This window comes from Tympanuchus pallidicinctus, unplaced genomic scaffold (assembly GCF_026119805.1).
Source record: "Tympanuchus pallidicinctus isolate F22 unplaced genomic scaffold, pur_lepc_1.0 scaffold28, whole genome shotgun sequence".
Taxonomy (NCBI): Eukaryota; Metazoa; Chordata; class Aves; order Galliformes; family Phasianidae; genus Tympanuchus; species Tympanuchus pallidicinctus.
The window spans coordinates 1,529,723-1,551,429 of NW_026294745.1; the positions used below are offsets into that span (position 1 = coordinate 1,529,723).

General features: G+C 38.5%; 1 protein-coding gene across 9 annotated transcripts in view; it reads left to right on the forward strand.

The window, feature by feature from the left end:
- Window positions 1-21,707, forward strand: part of CLIP1 (CAP-Gly domain containing linker protein 1) — a 61,893-nt gene that overhangs the window by 25,377 nt on the left and 14,809 nt on the right. For 2 of the 9 annotated variants that reach the window (XM_052691201.1, XM_052691202.1), the window contains exons 6-18: window positions 37-234; window positions 600-703; window positions 2,887-2,947; window positions 4,037-4,069; window positions 8,149-8,253; window positions 11,210-12,154; window positions 13,515-13,631; window positions 14,579-14,636; window positions 14,870-14,953; window positions 16,291-16,447; window positions 17,108-17,273; window positions 17,368-17,583; window positions 18,568-20,850. In XM_052691201.1, coding sequence (XP_052547161.1) covers window positions 37-234; window positions 600-703; window positions 2,887-2,947; window positions 4,037-4,069; window positions 8,149-8,253; window positions 11,210-12,154; window positions 13,515-13,631; window positions 14,579-14,636; window positions 14,870-14,953; window positions 16,291-16,447; window positions 17,108-17,273; window positions 17,368-17,583; window positions 18,568-20,850 — 4,527 coding nt within the window. The remainder of the gene's footprint in view (window positions 1-36; window positions 235-599; window positions 704-2,886; window positions 2,948-4,036; window positions 4,070-8,148; window positions 8,254-11,209; window positions 12,155-13,514; window positions 13,632-14,578; window positions 14,637-14,869; window positions 14,954-16,290; window positions 16,448-17,107; window positions 17,274-17,367; window positions 17,584-18,567; window positions 20,851-21,707) is intronic. The other 7 variants (XM_052691206.1, XM_052691207.1, XM_052691204.1 and 4 more) reach the window with 7 other exon arrangements.

The window sequence follows — 21,707 nt, forward strand, 5'->3', positions numbered from 1 at the left end:
ATAAAGAACAGTTTTTAATGTCCTTGCTTTGTGAAGTTGACAGAAACATCCTCCCGGTATGCAAGAAAGATTTCTGGTACCACAGCCCTGCAGGAGGCACTGAAAGAGAAGCAGCAGCATATTGAGCAGCTCCTGGCAGAAAGGGACCTGGAGAGGGCAGAAGTTGCAAAAGCAACCAGTCACGTGGGGGAAATAGAGCAGGAATTAGCGCTTGTTCGAGATGGACACGACCGGGTAAGAGCAATGCTGCTGTTCTTAAAACACAGACTGTGAAACAATTGACTTCATTCCCCAAATCGTGTTTTTTAATTGAAAATGTCCGAGAGTAAGAGCAGTGTTCTAAACCTGTGAGATCTTTTGTGTGGGAGCATTGGCTTGATAAGAGCCAACCTGTAACATTTAACAAATGTTGGTTAAACCTTTCTCCACATCTCAGTGAGCGATGTTTTCTTTTGTTATGTGCATCTTTTGAGTATCACATTCCTGCCTCTTCGTTCGTCCCTTTACCACTCTGTGATTACTGAGGTATAAATACGTAACTTGCAAAAAGAAATCATAGCATGTTTGTCTTAGATTTTGTTCTTATTCCTGGTGATTAGCATGTACTGGAGATGGAAGCAAAAATGGACCAGCTGCGAGCTATGGTGGAGGCTGCTGATAGGGAGAAAGTGGAGCTTCTCAATCAGCTTGAGGAAGAGAAAAGGTAACCCAAAACTGTCTTCATTACTGTAGCTGTTAATAAAACAAACTTTGCATTAAAAGTAAATGCTTTGTGACTTGCGAATGTGAAACAAATCTTAAATAATACAGATATGAGAAGCTATAGTATAAAACAATATTTCTGCTCATTGAAATTAATATTAAAAATAAATTCTTAAATTTGATGAGGAAAGAAACCCGAAGAAAATTGTACTGTGATGAATTACAGCTGGTAGAGGGGATTTTCTTGGTGACTGAACATCCACTCAGATTTGGTAGCTGGCATTGGTTGTGTAACAAGCCGAGTGGACTTGTTTAGAGGCTGTAACTGTTGTTGGAAGATGGATTTCATGGAACTTATTCCTTCTAGTATGGCCTTCAGTTGCAATGGATTTTGTTCCTACTTTTATAAGGTACAAATGGATCATGCCTCATCTTTCTGAAACACTTCTTCAAAGTGAAAATTTTCATAATCCCGTTTCCTGCCAGTGCTGGATTAGGAATTTACAGTTTAGTGCTCTTGTGAATAACTTATAACTTTTCATGTGCTTCCACACTGAGTCTGTAGCTTACAGAAAATCATCAAAGCGCTCAATTTTAGTGTCTTTTCTAATTGATGTTCTTAACAATTTGAGGAAAAGAATTGAGGTTATCAAGTAGATGTACAAAGCTGCTTGAGGAAATGATCTGGTGCATTGTTTTGATGCATTCCGAGTGCTTTTGAAAAGCTAAACTCCGTGTAGAAACCAAACCCATTGTGAACCTGCTCTGTAGGCTGGTGTGCTCCCCTGCAATGTCAGCCTCTCTGAAAGGCCTCCCTAAAACTAAGACACACAGAGGAGAACGTGCAGTGTTAAACCTGGGCAATTCTCTGACAGTTTGCACGCTTCCTTTTTGCTGGACCTGCTTGCACTGCATTTTCGAAATAGTCGAGTTGGGTATGGAATTACTTTTATGATCTCTACAAAATGATGCAGTGTGGGTTTTTTGTTGTTTTATTTTGTGGATTTTTTTCTTAATATTTAATTTTAAGTAATAACAATTTTTAAAAGCTTTGCAGCACCTCCAATAGCTTGGCTGTGAACCTCTTCTCACTGGATGCCAGGCTGGGGGGGGTCCGTTTTTCCGCAGTCCTCCATGGCCTTGAGCTCACCTTCAGTGTGTTGCTAGGCAGCATAACAGTGCTGTGTATGCCTGCGACCCATTAGCTGAAGTGACGTTTTATAGCCAGTTCATGGCTTCAGCACAGCAGTATTTCTCCTTCCTCCTAGTCACTCTAGGTATGTTTACTTTGAAAGCTCTGTAATGTGTATTCGAGTCAGTCTCAGCGGTAACGTTTAATCAAATGATCTTGATTCCTCTGTTTCCCATAGCACAGGGGTGATACCCACTTCCATGAATATAGTAAGTTGGAATTGTCCTTTTGTTTTAGTCGTCTGTCCCTTGTATCACACGTTGATGCAATGATTTCTACATTGGTCAGCCAAGCTCCATGCACCAGCAGTGTGCACAGTTCAAAGGAAAGAAGGCATCTTTGTCAATTCCTTTGCCACATCTTACTGTGTTTAAAGGAGGAGATCTGTCCCCTTGTTCACTGGGCTATGCCAGACTTGGAGAAGGAAGAAGTAACTTTAAAAAACATTTATTTTAGTTCAAATACCAGCTTAGCACTTCTACATTTGATGGTGTGATTCTCATTCTAAAACTCCTGTATGGGCAAGGCAAGCTGTGTCTGTGCTTTTGCAGGTATTTCTAGCCTGCATCTTGCAGTCCATCCTGACAACCAGCACATGTTTGTCATGATAGTTTTGATGCAGTTGTCCAGCACACTCCCGGAAGGCTCTCAGGAATCTCAGATGTTTCCTAACTTTCTGTTTTCTTATCTGATAGAACATGTGGAATGTGTGCAGAAGGATGGGGGGGTGAAAGAAATAGTGCTGATGTAGAGGTTTTCTTTCTAACTCATCAGAAACTGCAACAAAATACCTTTTGCATAGAGCTGTAGGAATACTGCTTCTTTAAAGTTGTGCTTTAATGACAACAGTTTTCCTCCTCTTCAGTGTTCTTTGTAAAATTATTCTGCTGTTGTCATGTTTCTGGTGCTTTGCTGTCCATTGTCCATGGAAAAATGAGCAGGAATGCATTTTCCTTCAAAGTTATCTGAATTTTAATCAACTGTCCCCACAGGAAGGTTGAAGATCTTCAGTTCCGAGTGGAAGAAGAATCCATTACCAAAGGAGACCTAGAGGTAAAATGTCTCCAGCTTTGTAAACAGGATATGTAGTAAGACAGAGAAATGCAATCAGTTCCTCTTAATTATGCTGTCCTTCAGAAGACAAAGGCAGGAATGATTAATTGATGCAGTAGTGGTTCCAAATGTATGCAAAGCACATGGAAGTGCTTCCCATTTCTGCAGTCCTTGATTAAGCTAACAGTCCTGAAACTGCACAATCGCGCCCATAATTCAGTTATAGGAAGGGTTTTACTATGGAATGGCCATATTTGTTTAGAATAATTTAATTCACAGAAAACTCAATTTAAAAAATATTTTTATTAATGATATATTATACCTTACTGATGTTTCTTCGATGGCTTAAAAGTAAGCACCAAAAAAATATAGTCTTCAAATTATGAAACTGACAATTAGGTATTTATATGTTTGAAAATGAGTATTGAAGGCAAGGCAGCCCATTTGACTTGGCCTAAGTTTTTGAATTATTCATGTACTTTCCTTAGGTAAGATTTATTAACAGAAGAATATTCTCTCTGGAGATCCATTGTGTACGCAATCTAAACAGCCATTTAGGTGTGCATAAATAATGGTTTGTAATTATGCAATCAGATTAGGAAACATCTGATGAAGCATTACAGTCAACTATTTGAACACTGCCAATTTTAACTCCAAATGTCAAATTAAAAAGCAAGATATTTTAGTTCTACTCTACTGTTGTTTAAATCTGAAAAATACTAGAAATAACCAAATTAATTGACACATATCCCTGTGAACTATTTATGATTAAAGTGCTAGCCTTATGGAAATGATTCATTTCATATAACATTTCTTTTATTTTAGTCTTCCATTCATTTTAAGATACCTATCTAGACTCTCCATAGAATGCTCCTTTTATTGTTTAGTCCATGGAAACTTTCAGTTTTTTATTTTTTGTTGGTCATGGCAAACCATTGTAAAGACTGGTTTGTCAAGCAGCATAGCTTCAAGAATTTAAGCTGAATTCAAGATAATGAAGTGTATCCTGTTGTTTATGTTGGAATGATCAAGTGCTAAGTCTGCAGGTGAAATATTTTTTGTTTATTTGTGTTTTAATTTTACTAATAGCGAAAGAGGCAGATTTCGGAAGATCCAGAAAATGTAAGAAGGCACTTAAATGTGCAGAGACATCCCGTGTTAACAGATTGTGTGCAGAAAATGCTTATACTTATTCACTAACTGCATAATCTGTTATTGAAACATTGACTCTAGTATTTGTGTGCATGTTGCTTTCAGAGCAATTACAACATTTATCAAAAAGAATGTGTGTAATGACTAAACGTTGTAATCCCCACTGACTGGAGAGAGGGCAAATGAAGTCAGAGTTCTCTGGGGTCAAAACCTTTGCAGCTGATTGGAGAGTATAGGAGCTTGTGGAAAAAGGCTGCCTGGGATCTTGAAACGTCTTTCATTTAAATGTAGGATTTTAGCTGCTTCACAAAATCCTGCTTGTTTTCCTACAAGCTCCTACTGCTGTTCAACAGTAAGCAATGATCCAGTTCTTCTTTCTGAGGAAGGAAAAAACAGAATGTTCCCCAGCTCCCCTTAAATGTTTCTTTTTTCTTCTTGCTTTTTTGGCATAAAATGCTCAGGGGAGTGATAATTAAAAACATCTTAAAAATTAGTGTACAAAGCTGTCTATTTTAATGTATCTTCATGTACCTTCCCTGTGAATTATGCAAGACAAATGTATGCAACTAGATAACAGGAATTGCTTTACAAGACATTAAAGCAGCCCTCTTCCTTCCGTAGCTCAGAATAGTGGAATTTAAATGCCTTCTCTGATTGGATTTAGGAAGAACTATCACAGGCTGCCTCCTTTGCTGCATCCCCAGCCAAGATAGGAAGTTCTCAAGACTAAAACTGGTTTCCTGCTGTGCATTCTTAGGTGTTCCTTTTGCGAAGCTACTTCAGCGATCCGGGTCTCCTCTATTCTTCCAATCAGGCTCACGGTGTGTTAGAAGTAAATCTGCATGTGCCCTTCCTTTTTCTCATTTTGTGCACTCCTTGTTTAATCCTATCTTTACTCCTGATTTCCCTATTCTAATTTTTTCCATTAAAATGGACATCTTCACTCTCTGAAGGAGAGGATGGCTGATCACTTTGTTTCCAGGCTAATGCTTCATAATCTCAGTCATGTTCTGTGATTGTTATCCCAGCACGAAGGGACTGAAGGTCTTCTTGCCCCTACCCTAGAATTGATTATCAGCATTTATGGCTTCAGCACAATTTCACAATTTGACTTTTTGATGGAGAACGTAACCAAAGGTTTATTTTGATGTGAAAGTAGCTAGAATACACAAATGCTGAAAATAGCTGATGACTGCTTGCTGACATTTGGTTTGAGTAGAATTCTTTAGGGTTCAAGCCAGAGTAAGGCTTGTCCCATTTCCCTCTCTCTCTTAATCTAACTGCAGAACTTTGGAAAAAGGGAAGATGCTTCATTTATTGCTTTTCTTTTTCTGTTTTTCTTTTCTATTCAATTTAAGGTATGCAATCCAGTTCTTCTTTTTGTAGTACTCTGCTCTTGTCAGTTTGTTGTGCACTCAGTTTCCTCACAGAGGACCATAATTCTTCAGACGTTGCTCTTCAGATGATCAGTACTTTGATTAAAAATTTTGCAGTGATTGTTGCCTCAGGGAAACTGGAGGCTGTCCCTCAGAAATCACATTTGTTGAAAGAATAATCTTCCATCTACTAAATGGGGAGAAAGTGTCCAGCAAAGATCTCTGGAGTAGTTTTGTTTTGCTGAGTTTTTCTTTGAGCTTTTATTTTCATCGTTGGTAGTATTTTAATTTCTTCTTTGAGAGATACTGGAGATGGCATTTAAAAAGCTGGTAATCGGTGGTGGTGTATCAGATCTTTGCAGTACTAACGTGATGTCTGTAAAATTAATGATGAAAGTGTCCTGGTTTTTACATAGTATAGAAAATCTTCAGGTAATGTATCCTGCAATGATGAAAGGAGAATTCTGCAGCTGTCAGGTTTGAGGCTTGTTTTCTAATGAATCCCTTTTGGGAATGAGAGCAGGAAAGAGATGAACACTCAATTTTTAAAAATAGCTTAGTTTTCAGACTTAGAAGTAATGCCAGTCAGTCTCAGAGAGAGGACTGATTACAGCCATTTCAAAAACTGCTATTTACCTTAGAATGTTCTTGTTTCCAAAGCCAATGGGAGGCAAAACTGATAAGCCACATTCTCATGGTTTTTTCTTTCATCTGCACTGAATATCTTCCACTGCTGGAGAAATTAATCTGCTATAGAATATCAAACAGCACAAATCTAAAAAGTAAGTTTAATATTGATGGATTTTAGTATTTCAGACCTTGTAACTAACTTCACAGTAAACCAGCCAACTCCATTCAGCTGGAAAAACATTTAAAAGGACATTTGAAACCACCAGATGTCAGCATGCTTTGGGAGAAGACGATAATAAATGATGCTGTCTGAAGGAATACTGTGATTGAAGGAGAACAGGCCTGAAGCAAAACAAGTGTCATCCCTGTCTGTCTTTCTTTGCAGAGACCACACACAATCTGTAACTGCTGTGGCTGGTTTGGAGGCAGTGCAAATCATCTTGTCCCTCTGTAAAGAACACAGTTCTGTAGGGACTTTAAAATACCATCTTACGAAGATGAGAGAAGCAGCAGTGTCCTGCCAGCTGTGTGCACTGCTGTGGGTTTGGCAGCAGTGTGGCTTTGGAGTTATGCACGCTCTTCCTTTGGGTTTCTTTCAGTCCACTCTTCAGTTATCTCACCGGGCTGCAGGACCTCTCCTCTCTTAAAGGCAGTCATAAGGTGTGGGGCTGTCTGATTTTGTTCTGTAGTAAAGTCACTGCTGCAGCTACACTGTGATAGAGAACTTTCATCGAGTCTGATGGATGCAATTTCTTGAGCAGCAAAGCACGTCTTAGCATACCCAGACAGAGCTGCATTCATTTCTGGAGATCCACCTTACTCTTGTGTGGGCAAGCTCTGAGAAACTGCCCTTTTTTTTTTGAAAAGACATAGGAAATGGTGCACTTTCATAGTCCTTTTAATCTGGATTGTTTCACACTTGCAAACAAATCAGCTCTCTGCATTTCAGGAGTGGCACAGCACTGAGGTTCTTAACTCCGTATTACTTTTTTTTCCTTTCATCACGTCAGTAAGGAGGTCAGGTTTGAACTGATTGCTGGACTTCACAGCACCTCTCCAATTTCAAGTTCTCATGCACACTTCTTGGAGTTTCTTGGAGCCCAAGTACTCAGTTTTCTGTGTGCTTGCCAAAAAAGTTCTACCCCTTTGTAAACAGAAGGCAGGAGGTGACAGCTGAGTTAGTTTCATGTACTTCCTGCTTTCCTTGAGGATCTTCAAAGAAGGGCAAAGTTGGGTTTTTCTGTTGTTCTGTTTGTTTTTTTCAATCTTTCCAGTTCCACATCTTGTTTCATTATGCAGTCCTCAACAATTACAGAGCAACCAGACTATTTCCCTGTGTCCCCTGGTTTTGGAGAATCTTGTTGCTTGCTTATTTTCTGGAGGAGGAGAGGGATAAATTAGGAGGGTTCTGCAGTTACCATTCAGACAACCAGGCTCTTTCTGTTCATACAATTCATACGCTGGTGACAAATGAACTGTAATATTCCCAGATCTTCACCAAAAGCATTTCTATGACTGAGACTTGAGATGCAGCTAATTAATATCACATTAAAAAAAAAAAAAAGCTTGATTTGTCACGTGAGCTTTAGTGGTGAATTTTCACCCCCTGGTTCATAATACATCATGTGAATAATACAACCAGTGCATTAAAGAAAGAAGTTAGTGAAATGACAAGGAAAGGGATGCATCATCCTCTTAGAACAGGTGTAGGTATATATTTATATTTTATGTACTTTTTCATAACTACTCTAATTTGTGCTGAAAACTTCATGTACTGATAAATAACTTCTACTTGGCTGCATGAAACTTTTGTCCATATTTCTTTGTGATTTTTAAAAAATTTTTTTACACATCCGTCCATTTACACTTTCAGCCCATCTTTCTCATCCATAGTATTTCCCTGTTCATTTTATCCACTGCATCTTCTCTGCTCATCGTTGATAGAAGATTCTGGCAGCACGGCCTGCATGTGGCTCCCTCCTTGTGTGCTGGCATGTGATGGTGGCACCGTTGTGTTCTCTTCCTTTCCCTTTTTACTAACAGACGCAGACCAAACTGGAGCATGCCCGCATTAAGGAGCTTGAACAGAGCCTGCTCTTTGAAAAGACCAAAGCTGACAAACTCCAGAGGGAGTTAGAAGACACTAGGGTAATGGTTTTCACTATTTCAATAAGACTGATTTGTATTGTGGAAGATTTCTGGTGACGCAGTCTGCCGGGTGTAACACATGCTGAAAGAGATCTTGCACCTGCCACGAACCTCCTGTAGCTTCAACACTTGTTAAAATGAGCATTGCTTTTGAGTGTCGGTGCTGTGTGTGTGTAGCTGTGTACGTGAGCTCATTTCTTCAGGAGAATCCAGGTAAGATGACGTCAAAGTGCAAAATCAGTACTTGAATCCGTGTCAGAAGTGGCACTTGGGACTGTGAGCAGACAGAAAGGAATGCTCAGTGGTTCATTTTTAGAAGTAGCAAAGTTCATTATATCCAAGAGAAGTAATTCCACTGTGCCAGTGCTTTTAACTCAGAAATGGTGGTTGTGCTGCTTGCTTTGCTACGTCAAAGACTTCTTAATTCTTTTTTTTCTACCAATGACACAATATTTTCCTGAGTACCTCAGTAGCATTAGTAACGTGCTATTAGTAACAGCTAGCAATGCTGCTGTCAAAATATTACTCAGCATTGGGCCCAGGACAGATGTGCAGCAGATGTTGATTCCTGGGATTTTCAGCACGTTTCTGAGAGAACAGAGGCTTTTCTCTCTAGGAAGGTGCTAACTGTGTTCGTTGTATTTGGAGCAAGGCTCAGAGGACTGATGGAGTTGACTTCAGCAATTCAACATGTGTCTGTTAGCAAAGTCTATTGTGCTATAACATTTTATTGTGTACCTGTGCTTATTTAAAAGTAAAGATCCAAGAAGAATGAAAAGCTGTGCTTCATAGAGTTACATCTGGGTGTCCTTGCACCTGGAAAGTTATGACAGGTTTTGGTGTATTTCTTTTTTTTTTTTTACTTTTCAATTTAATATTTGATGAATAATTCATAAAATCTCAAATACAGGAAATCTGAAATGTCCACGATCCCAACTAATGCTCTGATCAAAATCAACCCTGAATAATTGTGAATAGTGCAGTTCTACACTTGCTCTTCACCAGAAGGCCGAGAAGCGATCTGCCCCGTTACCTCGGGTTCCCTGGGGGAAGGAACCCAGCGAAACCCCCTGTACTTTGTGATCAGTTGCTGTGGTTCTGGCCAGCTCTGAAGCAGCACCTCGGTGATCTTGGTCATGCCCAATGATAAGCCACTGTTGATAAGTGCCCTTTGTCCTAAATTCTTTACAGATAAGTACATATCCAGTAAGATGCTGCAGTTGATTGTTTCTGGAATGTGGCATCTTTATAATGAGTAACAGATAACAGTGCACCATTCAGGCTCTATTATTAGGGGTTTTTATTACAGAAAACCTGTAAATCTGCTTCTAGAGATGAGCAATCAGATACATTTTCAGTTTAGAGCAATGAAATGGAAATAAACCAGGAGTGCCAGTTCTTTTATGTCTGACAGTGTGAATTTTTCACAGTCCCTTGATGTAATGAAGCAATGAATTTAATTCTGCCTTTTTCTCAGAGTGATGAGTTCCCTGCAGGACAAGGTGTGAACTTCCTCTAGGTGATACATCTTTTCTTGTGTTAGAAGTAAAAAAGCAAATATTGTTATCTCGCTCTGAAAAAACACAGAAAGTCATCACAAATCTTTAAAACTCATGAAGCAATGTCAACTGGAAAAAGATGCTACAGTTCTCTACTGTGAATCATTTTTTCCTGCAGGATCTGCAGGATAGACATATTTATTTTTTCGCCTATTCCCCTTTTATAAATTGTTTCATCAGTAAAGAGGATGAAAAAGTCACATGTATTTTTCTTCTGTTCTGCACTCTGCAGAATAGGCTGCTGAGCCTTGACAGTTTTTGTATCATGCTCAAAATTCATTTATTTGTCTTTATAAATATCTGCACATTTTTAATAATCTCATTGCTTTTTATAGTGGTTTATCCACTGCTCACTTCAGCTAATACTTCCTACATTTCTTTGTCCCTTCCAACCACTTTCTTTAATCAGGGAGATGAAGAGTATTAACTCTTCTGGATAGATAGGGATAGAAAGCTGAGTATGTGTCATATTACGTATAATTGATTGCCTTCTTGAAAGCATGCATATATATTCATGCACACACACAGCTCTTCTTCAAGTTAAGGTAGGGATGAATATTAGAAATGTCCGAGAACATCACCTACAATAAGTACTGTTAAGGAGCAGTTGCAGACAGTGGTGTCTTTTTCAGGCTGTTGGATAATAAGAAGGCTGAAGCATTGATTTCCTAATTAGACATCATTGTTCTGGTTGTGTGTGATTTTCATACCAGAAATGTCTGTAATATTTGTTGAAAAGCTCAGGTGAAGTGAGGAAGGTTTTTCAGGAGAACATTGGAGTGAATATGGAAGAAGTTTCAGAGGATCCATATGCCAAAAAGGCAGTTGTATGTTTTTCTGACAGTCTCGTACTTGAGTTATGAATTTGGAAGCAGTTATTACAGCAGTTAGAGAACTGGGGCTTCTCCCATCTTTTTTCCATCTGCTTTACAATGGTTCTAAGAAACATTTTGTTGAATGTTGATAATGTACAGAAGCAACTTTGCAGGCTTTTCTTTAGCAAGTTATTATTTGCCAACAACTTCAGAAAAATGAGTTTAAATAAACGGCATCTTTAGGGAGAACATAATACGCACGTAATAGAAAGATGTGGGCATCTGTACATTTTCTTTCCTTCAGTGATAATTTATGCATAAATGAATTAACAGTTGGTCTTGTTTCACAGCCTTCCATATAAAAACAGTATTTTCTTAAGCTTTCTTTAGCATTTCCATAGAAATAGGAGTTAGCAGTGAAGCTCAGAGGCATCATAATCTAAACCGCTGGTAAGAGGAGGCTCATGATGTTGGTTTGCAACGCTTGGTGATTTCTTTTCACTGTGGTCTAAGTGTCTCCATGTATTAAACTTATGACTTTTATAATTCTTTCTTCTTTTCTTAAAATGCTGTTAATCATAGGTGGCTACAGTATCAGAAAAATCTCGCATCATGGAACTAGAAAGAGATCTAGCATTGCGGGTGAAGGAAGTAGCTGAGCTTCGAGGGAGATTAGAGTCTAGTAAACACATTGATGATGTGGATACTTCTCTTTCATTGTTACAAGAAATAAGTGCTTTGCAAGAAAAAATGGCAGCAGCTGGCAAAGAGCATCAGCGCGAGATGAGCTCTCTGAAAGAGAAGTTTGAAAGCAGTGAAGAAGCGCTGCGGAAAGAGATCAAAACACTTACAGCTTCAAATGAGAGAATGGCAAAAGAAAATGAATCATTGAAAACTAAGCTTGATCATGCCAACAAAGAGAATTCAGATGTAATAGAGCTGTGGAAATCGAAGCTGGAATCTGCAATTGCTTCCCATCAGCAAGCAATGGAAGAACTGAAAGCTTCTTTCAGCAAAGGTGCAGGGGCTCAGACAGCAGAATTTGCAGAGTTAAAAGCACAGATGGAGAAGGTTAAATTAGACTACGAGAATGAAATGTCGAATTTAAAACTGAAGCAGGAAAATGAAAAATCTCATCATTTAAAGGAGATTGAAGCACTGAAGGCAAAATTGCTGGCGGTCACAGAGGAGAAAGAGCAAACCCTGGAAAACCTGAAGACCAAACTGGAAAGAGTGGAAGATCAGCATCTAGTAGAAATGGAAGACACTTTAAACAAATTACAGGAAGCTGAAATAAAGGTAAAGGAGCTAGATGTACTGCAAGCCAAGTGCAATGAACAAACCAAACTTATTGGTAGTCTTACACAACAGATCAGAGCTTCTGAAGAAAAGCTTTTGGACCTTGCTGCACTTCAGAAAGCCAATTCTGAAGGTAAATTGGAAATCCAGAAACTTAGCGAGCAGCTTGAGGCAGCTGAGAAACAGATACAGAATTTAGAGACTGAAAAGGTTGATGGAAGTAGCAAGGTTTGTATCAACATCCATCCTTTTATTTTTACTTTGTTTTTGTTTTTACATTTTTACTGCTCTAAACTGCTGTAGCAAACTCATCACAGAAAAAAAAGCCAAAAACTTGTTATTAGCAGTGTGTCTTTGTACCATCTGAGGAGGTTTAGAGAAAGTGTTAATTGGATCAGATCTCTGAACAGGTTCTATTGCTTGGTCTGCACCACTCAGCAAAAGGAAAACATGCCTGTGTGGAAAGCTTTGTGTAATGGAAGGTTAGTTTTTTGGCTTATTTGAGAGAAGAGCCCTCCACCTTAATATACGAGTTTTTCACTGTTGGTGCTAGAACTATTGGCGTAGTGACGTGGGGTTCAGTGGGTTTTCTCTTCTGATGATTGCACTGAGTTGTAGAGAGATTCTCTGTTCTCAGTTTGTGCCAGCAGTATCTTTACTATCTTTGCTGTCATCAAAGATGATGATGGAAGAGGCAGAGTGCTATTAAAAGTGAAACAAAGATCCTGGAGGAATTTTTCTTTAAGATAAAGGTATGCAGCAGTGTTGTCAGGGACCTTCTCATTGCATTTTTGAAGCACAGACTGCAGCTTGATGTATCTTACCAAGATTTTTTATTGGTGTTTTGGATGTCTCTTTAAGGCTGTCAGTATGGTATTCAGTACAGGAAGTTGTTCTGCCACTGCAGCTAGAAATAAAAGTGCTAAGATTTCATTTCATTCTGGGGCTTTGGGCAAACCCCCTGTCAACGCATAACCTGACAAGCAAGAACTCCAATTATAAGAGCAGTGGGAAGGTAGCTAAAGGAGCTCTCCTAAACCCTTCACAGATGGTTCCAAGATACTTGACTTTTGTGGACTGTTGGCACCACATTTTTAGCTCACACTGAATTTCTGCACTGTCCTGGGTGAGGTACAGAATCTTTTGGAAAATGGCATCCCTGTGTGTATTGGTGTGAATAGCCAGTTGAAACATACAGTGCTACATGTTAAAAAAATTAAAACCAAAGAAAAAACCATTAAGAACCAAAACTACCAATTTAACTGATTCTGTAACTGTTTGGAAATGTTTCAGTGTGCTCCAGAATGTCTACCATCAAGTGCTCTAATTCTAAGATAACTACATTTCAATTATTTCAATCACGTTCCAAGATCCAATCAGTACTGTGATGTAGTCATCAGTGGAAATGAGCTTCACTCAGTTAACACATTACATTTTTTTCTTCCTTTTTTTTTTTAATTTTCATTTTGTTCATCTTACAATGATTTTAATATTATAGTTATTTTCTTCAAAGTCAACTTTTAATTTCTCTATTTTTTATCATTCATGTTTGTAATTTCATTTCACTCCATTTAACCATCTTTGTTAGGCTAGTAATCTGGCCAAAGAACTGCAGGGCAAAGAGCAAAAGCTTCTTGACCTTGAGAAAAACTTGAGTGCAGTAAATCAAGTTAAAGATTCTTTGGAAAAGGAACTTCAACTTTTGGTGAGTAGTACTCAAAAATTCTGGCTTTTTCCTTCGGATTTTGGTTGTTGTGCTGAGAGCGTAATTAAATTCTGAGGATCAGTTCTGAGAAAGTCTTCCAAAGTGCTTACAAAAAAAAGGCATCGACTCATGACAAATAGGATCCATCTCAAAATGAAAGGAAGATCTCACTTGACTTGTGTTTATCAGCTGTTTTGTCTAAATAGAAATTATCTGTTAAGAAATCACAGGTGAAATATTAAGCCACATGAAAGGTGTCATGCAGCTTAAATTTAGACTATTAATTAAGGGATGTGTGACCTGTTATATAAATTAATACTCACTATAGGAACATCTTGCAAATGTTTTTTGAAGACATTTTTCACCTGATTCCATTTGTAAGCATTCTGTGGGTGGGTGCAATTCTCCTGAACACCACGGTTAGCAACAGAAGCCATGCTCCTTTAGTTTCTCTGTCCTTGTCATAAAATCTTTCCTTGGCCATAGTTGACATTAATGTCAGTGTCTCACTTAATGTCTTCTTCAGCATCTTCCCTTGTTTTCCACTAGCATCTCTTTCTGCTGGTAGAGCTGGAAAACACTGGTATGAGATTGATCACAGCATTGCAGATGTCCACTGTGCAGCCTTTGAATAACGTGGGAAGCTTCTTACACTGAGAAGCCCAGAACTCACGTTTCCTACACTGGGCTGTGTCTGCAGTTCTTTTGCTATGGAGAAAGCTTTGCTATTCTGAAAGCTTAGGGACTTGCAACCGAGGCAAGAGATCAGCCTTGCATTATGTTGCTGAATAGATTAGTGCTAAGCTGTAATTCAAAAACTTCAGTTTTCACTCCTATCATAAATAGATATGGTTTGTTTTCTACATGTAGAATACCCAATATAAATTCAGTGGCTGAATTATACTATTAACATCAAATCTTACCTCAAGTTTTTGTCCATTTTTCAGAAAGAAAAATTTACTAGTGCAGCTGATGGAGCAGAAAATGCTCATCGCGCGATGCAAGGTATGTCTGCTGTGAAATAAGTGACAACTGAAAAGCTGTAGAAAACTGTGCTGCAAAATAAAGTCTTCGTGCTCTTTCAAATTTAAACTTGGCAACACAGCGGTTTTAGAAGCTAGGGAAAAGACAGGGTCACTTGCAGTCTGTCCTCTTGAGAGCAGCATATCTTGCAAATAGGTGGAATTATTTGCATCTAAGTAGTTACTAACTTTGTCTTTAAAATTTTACTTGCTTAGAAACAATAGAGAAACTAAACCAAAAAGAAGAACAGTTTGCACTCATGTCTTCAGAACTGGAACAGCTGAAGTCTAATTTGACTGGTAAGGAAGAAATGAAATGGAATATTTTGAAATATGCATCAGCTTTGTGCTTTCTTTATGCCTCCTGCTCAGCTTCCCATATCTTTCATAGTATGCAGTGCTTTCACAAATGCATACACCATCAAAAGAAACCTTTTGTGGCATTGCATATAATGACACAGCAAGATGACCATTGTATTAAGGAAATAGTGCAGTAAGGCAAAACATTTCCCAGCTGAGTGTATTCCAAACCAGTAGTTAAATTCTTGCTTTAACATTGCTACAAAATCATGTGATAATGGTTAGGTACCCAGCAAAGACTTGGTGACCAAACAGAAGCATAATTAGTATTCCCCTTTTTAAGGACATCATAAAGACTGCATGTTAGTCTGATCATCTACTTCTTCCTGCCTCTCACAGGTGGAGGCTTGCTCTGTCCTTCTAGTTGTATATCTTAATTCAAAACTGGTCTAGAAAGAAATTAATGACTGTATACCCTGTAAGCAAGTACCAAGTCACTGTGCTGGGCCTCCAGCACAAGAGAGATGTGGACAGGGTGGGAGTGGGGGAGGGCCACAAAGATGATCCAAATCTGGAGCAGCTCTGCTCTGAAGAGAGAGGAGGCTTCAGAAAACCTTATAGCAGCTTTCCAGTACGCACAGGGGGCCTATAGGAAAGTTGGGGAGCAATTTTTTAGAGAGTATAGTGATAGGACAAGAGGTAACAGCTTTAAACTAAAAGAGGATAGGTTTAGATTAGACATTAGGAAAAAATTTCTTCACTGTGAGGGTGGGGAGGCACTGGAACAGGTTGTCCAGAGAAGCTATGGTGCCCCATCCCTGGAGGTGCTCAGACTAGGATGGATGGGGCTGTGGGCAGCAAGCTTTGGTGGCTGGAGTCCTGCTCATGGCATTGGGGTTGGAACCTTGATTATTTGTAAGGTCCCTTCCAACCCAAACCATTCTGTGATTTCATGACTTTTTTACTGTAACTTCATGATGCTTGCATTGTTCTTCCTGCTGTGCTGTTGGTGAGGTGTGATGTCTCTATTGTTATATTGCTTCATTTCTATCTGATACCTATAGCACAACTTCTTGTGTCCTGAACTAAGTGAATCACTTCTGAAACAAAGATCTTTTAGCTGGTTGCTTTACCACTATTGCTAAAGTGTTCTTAATCTTCTGCTACAGCTAAAAGTGTGAAGTTCAAACCAGGTATAATTTTTAGTTTCAGAAGGATAATATAGACGGTCTGTAGTATCAATATAATTTTGTTTTTAGTTTTTTATGGTCTTCTAGCTGATCTGTGCATACCCTTTCTCTTAAGCTTACTAGACTACTAACCTTTGTCTTGCTCAGTGATGGAGACTAAACTGAAGGAGAGAGAAGAGAGAGAACAGCAACTGACTGAAGCTAAAGCCAAACTAGAAAATGATATTGCAGAGATCATGAAGTCATCAGGAGACAGCTCTGCCCAGCTTATGAAAATGAATGATGAGCTACGGTTAAAAGAAAGGTATTCCATCATTTCAAGATATTTTCTCACTAATTCTTTACTCCTGCATTCCCTGCTTCTCATTTTCTCTTTGCAGATAGCTGAGCAATATAGTCACATTGGGTCTCACATTGATGTGACAAGTGAATTTAGTCTATCAGACTTCATTCATCAAAATAGTCTCCTCACATTTACTTGAAGAGAGTCTTGGTGTTTTTTAGTTTCTGCAATTCTGTGTGACATACACTTTTAACAGTCCAGAATAAACAAACATTTTAGGGGTACATTGTCTCATGATTGTGCTTCATAACTATTTAGTTACCCCAAAAACTTGTTTTATTTCAATACAGAAGAGATCCTTCAGTTTCTTTTTTGACCAACAAGAGAAAATGTAGTTTCTTTCAAATAAAAACTATCGTATGCATGATCTATTTTTACAGAAACCCAGGCAGGGCTCGAGTTAAGTGGCAGAAGTGTTGCAGTGCACACAAGCTAATGCTCGTTCCTGCATGTGTACATTTAATTTAGCAGAATTAAATAATGTTCCAATTATGTTAAATAATAAAATCTCTTCTAAACGTTTGGACAGAATATAGGACTTCAGCATAATTCAGAGTCTTTCACCTCAGAGTTTGTCATGCTGTCAGCTAAAAGTAATGTTCTTTTATTTGGTCTTTTTAGGCAGTTGGAGCAAATACAATTTGAGCTTACAAAAGCAAATGAAAAGGCTGTTCAGCTTCAGAAAAATGTGGAACAGACAGCACAGAAAGCTGAGCAGAGTCAGCAAGAAACTCTCAAGACTCATCAAGAAGAGCTGAAAAAATTGCAGGATCAACTAATGGACGTAGTAAGATGTTTAAAAAGCACTAGCTAACTATATTGAGAATAGTTACTGTGATGTACCTCTGCATCTGTGTTCCAACTGTTTTATTTTCTATTAGAAAAAGCAAATGGAGACCAGTGAAAATCAGTATAAGGATCTTCAGGCAAAATATGAAAAAGAAACTTCTGAGATGATCAGCAAACACGATGCAGATATCAAAGGGTTTAAGCAGAACTTGTTGGATGCAGAAGAGGCACTGAAAACTGCACAAAAGAAAAATGATGAGTTGGAAACACAGGCTGAGGAGCTGAAAAAGCAAGCAGAACAGGCTAAAGTATGTATACTTCCTTACTTTGCAAGTAATTTCAAGTTCAAATCTTCATATTTCAGTGACTCATTGATTTGTTTTTTTTTTCCTGGCTTCGCCATTTTATAGTAGTTTATTTACAGTGTTTGAATTTGTCCAGGGTTGGTTAATGTTGATTAGGGAAATGAAGCACACGCAACCAGCTGGTTATTGCCTCTAGATGCAGTGTGATTCTTTGACATTGCCATTTTATGTTCATAAATACATGATTGACTTACTTGACAGTAAGCTAGAGCCAAATATTATTCTCAGTGTTACAAGTGCATGAATTTTAAATATGTTATGAAATACTTCATTGAAAGGTGTTACACACTTGAAGTTTTGCTCTGTAGTATGTGCAGCTATTTGATATGAATCTTGACTTGAATGATTTACATTTTGTCTCCTGTTTCTTTGACATTCCTGCTTGCTTTCATCCCAGATTAGTGGCTATAATATTTTGTGCTTCAGCAAAATGTTCAGTATATTAATTGGTAAATAAGTCAACTTTTAGGTACATCACTTACATGGTGTTTTGGCCATATTTCTTGGGCAGAATCTTGAGGAGAACTAATTACAGAAGGTTACTTTGGGAATTGAAGGCAGTATGCAACGCGCATTTTAACTTAGATTCTGATGAAACCATTCTGTGACTCTTCTTTCTGAGCAGTTTTCATTCAGAAAAGTCATTCGGAGCAGTTTAAAAAACGTGATGAGGTTTTATAGGGAGTAGCCTTCAAACTATGATATTTTTAATGAAACCACCACAGTGTTTCCTTGTGGATGTTTTTTAATGAAATATCGTTGGTGTGTTGTCAACAGTTTAGTTTGCAGAAGGGCTCTGTGCCAGAATATATACAGGTTTTTAAAAAACTTAAATCACAGTAGCACTGTTTGCCCTTAATCCACATTTCTCGTTTGTCTGCTTGACTTCATTTTTGTTTTCCCTTCTCCCTCACTTTATTTCTTTAGTCCTTGAGCTCTGTGTTAGCATCAGCCAGGAAAGAGATTGAACTAATGTCAGACAAGATGAGGGATTTAATATCAGAAAAAGAGACTCTGGCACAGGAGAGGAATACTCTAAAATTAGAGAAGGAGTCACTGTTATCACAGCACCTAGAGATGGAGTCAAAGATTTTGTTAGTTGAGAAAGACGGAGAAGAGCTTTGGGCAAAAAACGAAGAACTTAATTCAGAAAATAAAAAAATTTTAAAGCAGAAAGAGGAAGCTGAGGCCAAAAGTCGCCAGGAAAGCACAGAAAAGGCAGCACTGGTTTCTGAGAAAAGCAAATTGCTCTCTGAAATAGAGACAGCACAGGCAGATCTTCTGAAGGTAACTCAAGAAAATGATGCTCTCCGGTCTTCAGAGTCAACCTTGCTCCAGCAGTTGAAAGAACTTCAGGCCAACAAAGATGCTATGGATGTGGCATGTCAGAAACATATCAAGGAATGGGAAGAACTGGAGCGTTATCGGAAGAAGCTTTTGGAAGAGAATGATGCAGTCATTAAAGACAAAGATGATGTCATTCAGAAACTGCAAAGTTCTTATGATGACCTGGCTAGAAGTCAAAGAGAGCTACTGCAAGAAGTGTCAACTCTGACTGCAGAGAGAGATTCAGCCCAGGAAAAATACTTGGATCTTAACAGTACACATACAGCCTTAACAACTCAAATTGACTGTCTGCTGCAGACAAATCAGAGTCTGCAGTCTGAGAAGGAGATGCTCCTTAAAAGCAGAGAAGAGCTGTGTGTGAGTTTGGCCAATAGTGTTAGTGAAAAACAGGCATTAAAAGTGAGAAGAGACGAGATGCAAACAGAACTAGAGGCTGAGCGTGAGAAACTTGAAAAGATGACAGAAGACAATATGGAGTTGAAGGCTTCCCTTTCTAATCTCTCTAATTTTCTTGAGGAAATGAAATCCTCAAGAGAGACATCTAACTCTGAACGTATTCATTTGCTTCAAGAGGCTCTTTCTGCATCAGAACAAAGGCTTCTGACTGAAAGGGAGAAACTGCTAAATGAAAATAAGGCAGTTACTGAAAAGCTCGCAAAGGCCACAGCAGATGCTGAGCTTGCTGAGAGAGCCTTCACTGAGAAGATAAATGATTTGAACTTGGAAAAGGAATCTGTTTTTTCTAAGTCACTGCAATTTGAAAAGCACAATGAAGCTCTTCTGCAAGAGAAGGATGAGTTGGAGAGAAAGTTCTCTGAGCTTGTTGATGAGAAGAAGTCTCTTGAAAACACAGTTTCTGAAATGAAGAGAGAGCAGGAGCTGGATTTCTCAGCCAGGAGTGTTCTGGTCCAAGAGAATGCCACCCTCAGAGATTCCATTGAAGCCCTCGAGGAGGAACTAAAGAAGAAGAAGCTAGAAAATCAAGAGCTGATAGCCTGTAAAAGTGACCTTTCAGATCTTCTGAAGGAGGCCCAGGATGCCAGAAGAACATTAGAAAGTGAGCTGGCTGCTGTATCACTTGCCAAGCAGGTCCTGTCATCTTCATTCAGTACCTTTTCCTCTGATGTAGAAATACTGAACAGAGAGAGGACGGAATTACAAGAGAAATGCCAGAAATTAACTGATGAGGTTGAGAATATGAAAGAAAACTTAACCGTAGAAAAGAAAGCTAGAATATTGGATAAGGAATCCTTTTTGTTGGAACGTTCGGAGCTACAAAACAGCATTAGTTTCTTAGAGAAGGAGATGGAAGTGATGAGAGAGAAAAATAAAGAATTTCTGACTGAGAAAGAGCTTCTGGTTCAGGAAAAAGAAAAATCTGAAACTAAACTGGAGGAAGTAATTAAAGAAAAAAAGGTTCTCTGTACAGAAACAGAGCAGCTGGCGTCCAAAATTGAGCAACTGAAGAGTGACTTTACTTCCCTGTCTGCATCAAAAGCAGAGCTTGAGGACATGCACAGCTGTGTCTCTGTGATGCAGGATGAACTTCAGCACAAATATGAGGCGATGGAGAAGGAGAAAATGGAGTTAGTTCAGGAAAATGAAAGTCTGCATGCTGAGTGGAAGAGCCTGGTCATCATTAATGAAGAAATAATAAAAGAGAAGGAGAAATTGTCCAAAAAATATTGCAAACTGCGTGAGAAAGTAGTGGCACTTCTAGAGCAAAGTGATGCAGACTTCTCATGCAGACTGCTGTTCTCTGAGGAAAAACATGAGCTGCTGCTGGAGGAGATGAGCAATCTGGCTTTGAAACTAAGAGAAATAGAGACTCTCCAGGCCCAAACATTTGTGCAAAAAATTGAGGTATTGAAACACATAAACAATCAAGTATGGTTATACTAATACTGAGCACTAACTCAATGGTTTTCTCTCTGCACTTCATTGCACAATCAGCACCTCAGTATGAACAGGCTGGAATTTTGTTCTCATTACCTTGGATTTTTTTCAGGTTGTGAGTCTGAAAGGCATTTCAATTATAACATTTATTTTTAAATAATTCCTAAACATGGGAGCCTATGTTGTTGCTGAATGTTGCAAGAAAACAACAGAAACTGTGAATAAAAGGAAGGTTTGTTTTCTGAATCTATTAGGAAAACCGGGCAGTTCCTCTGTCAAAGTACTTTGCAGCTTAAGAGCTGGAGGAGGAATTGCAACAAAATACAGATCTGTGTTACTCCGAAAGTACAAAACAGTGTCCTGCTGCTGTAAATGTCATTGGATTAAGAAAACATTGCAGGAGAACCATTTATATTTGCAATGTAGGACTTTTAGATATTGGCAACCACTGTGTTCTTTTTATTCACAGAAGTGTTCTGTATTCACCACCAACAACTTCTGAATAGTAGTTTGAATTTTTCTTTGGCTTGAAGCCCATAAAATCATTTTTAATGCAAAGTGGAATTGAGATATCCTACAGGAATGCATTATGCCTGCCTAGGTATTAAAATACACTTACGAATAATTTCATTTTATGAGGGCATAATGAACAACACTAAAACAATGTCATCATTGGCTTTATTTGTTATTTAATTTTTAACTTATTCTCACATTTTTAGCATTTTTTGTAATTTCACATTTTCTGAAAATGGAGCGGTGTGTTGGAAGTGAATCTCTACTGAGCTGCCACTCTCTAAAGTGTTCAGAAATCTAAGAGCAATCAC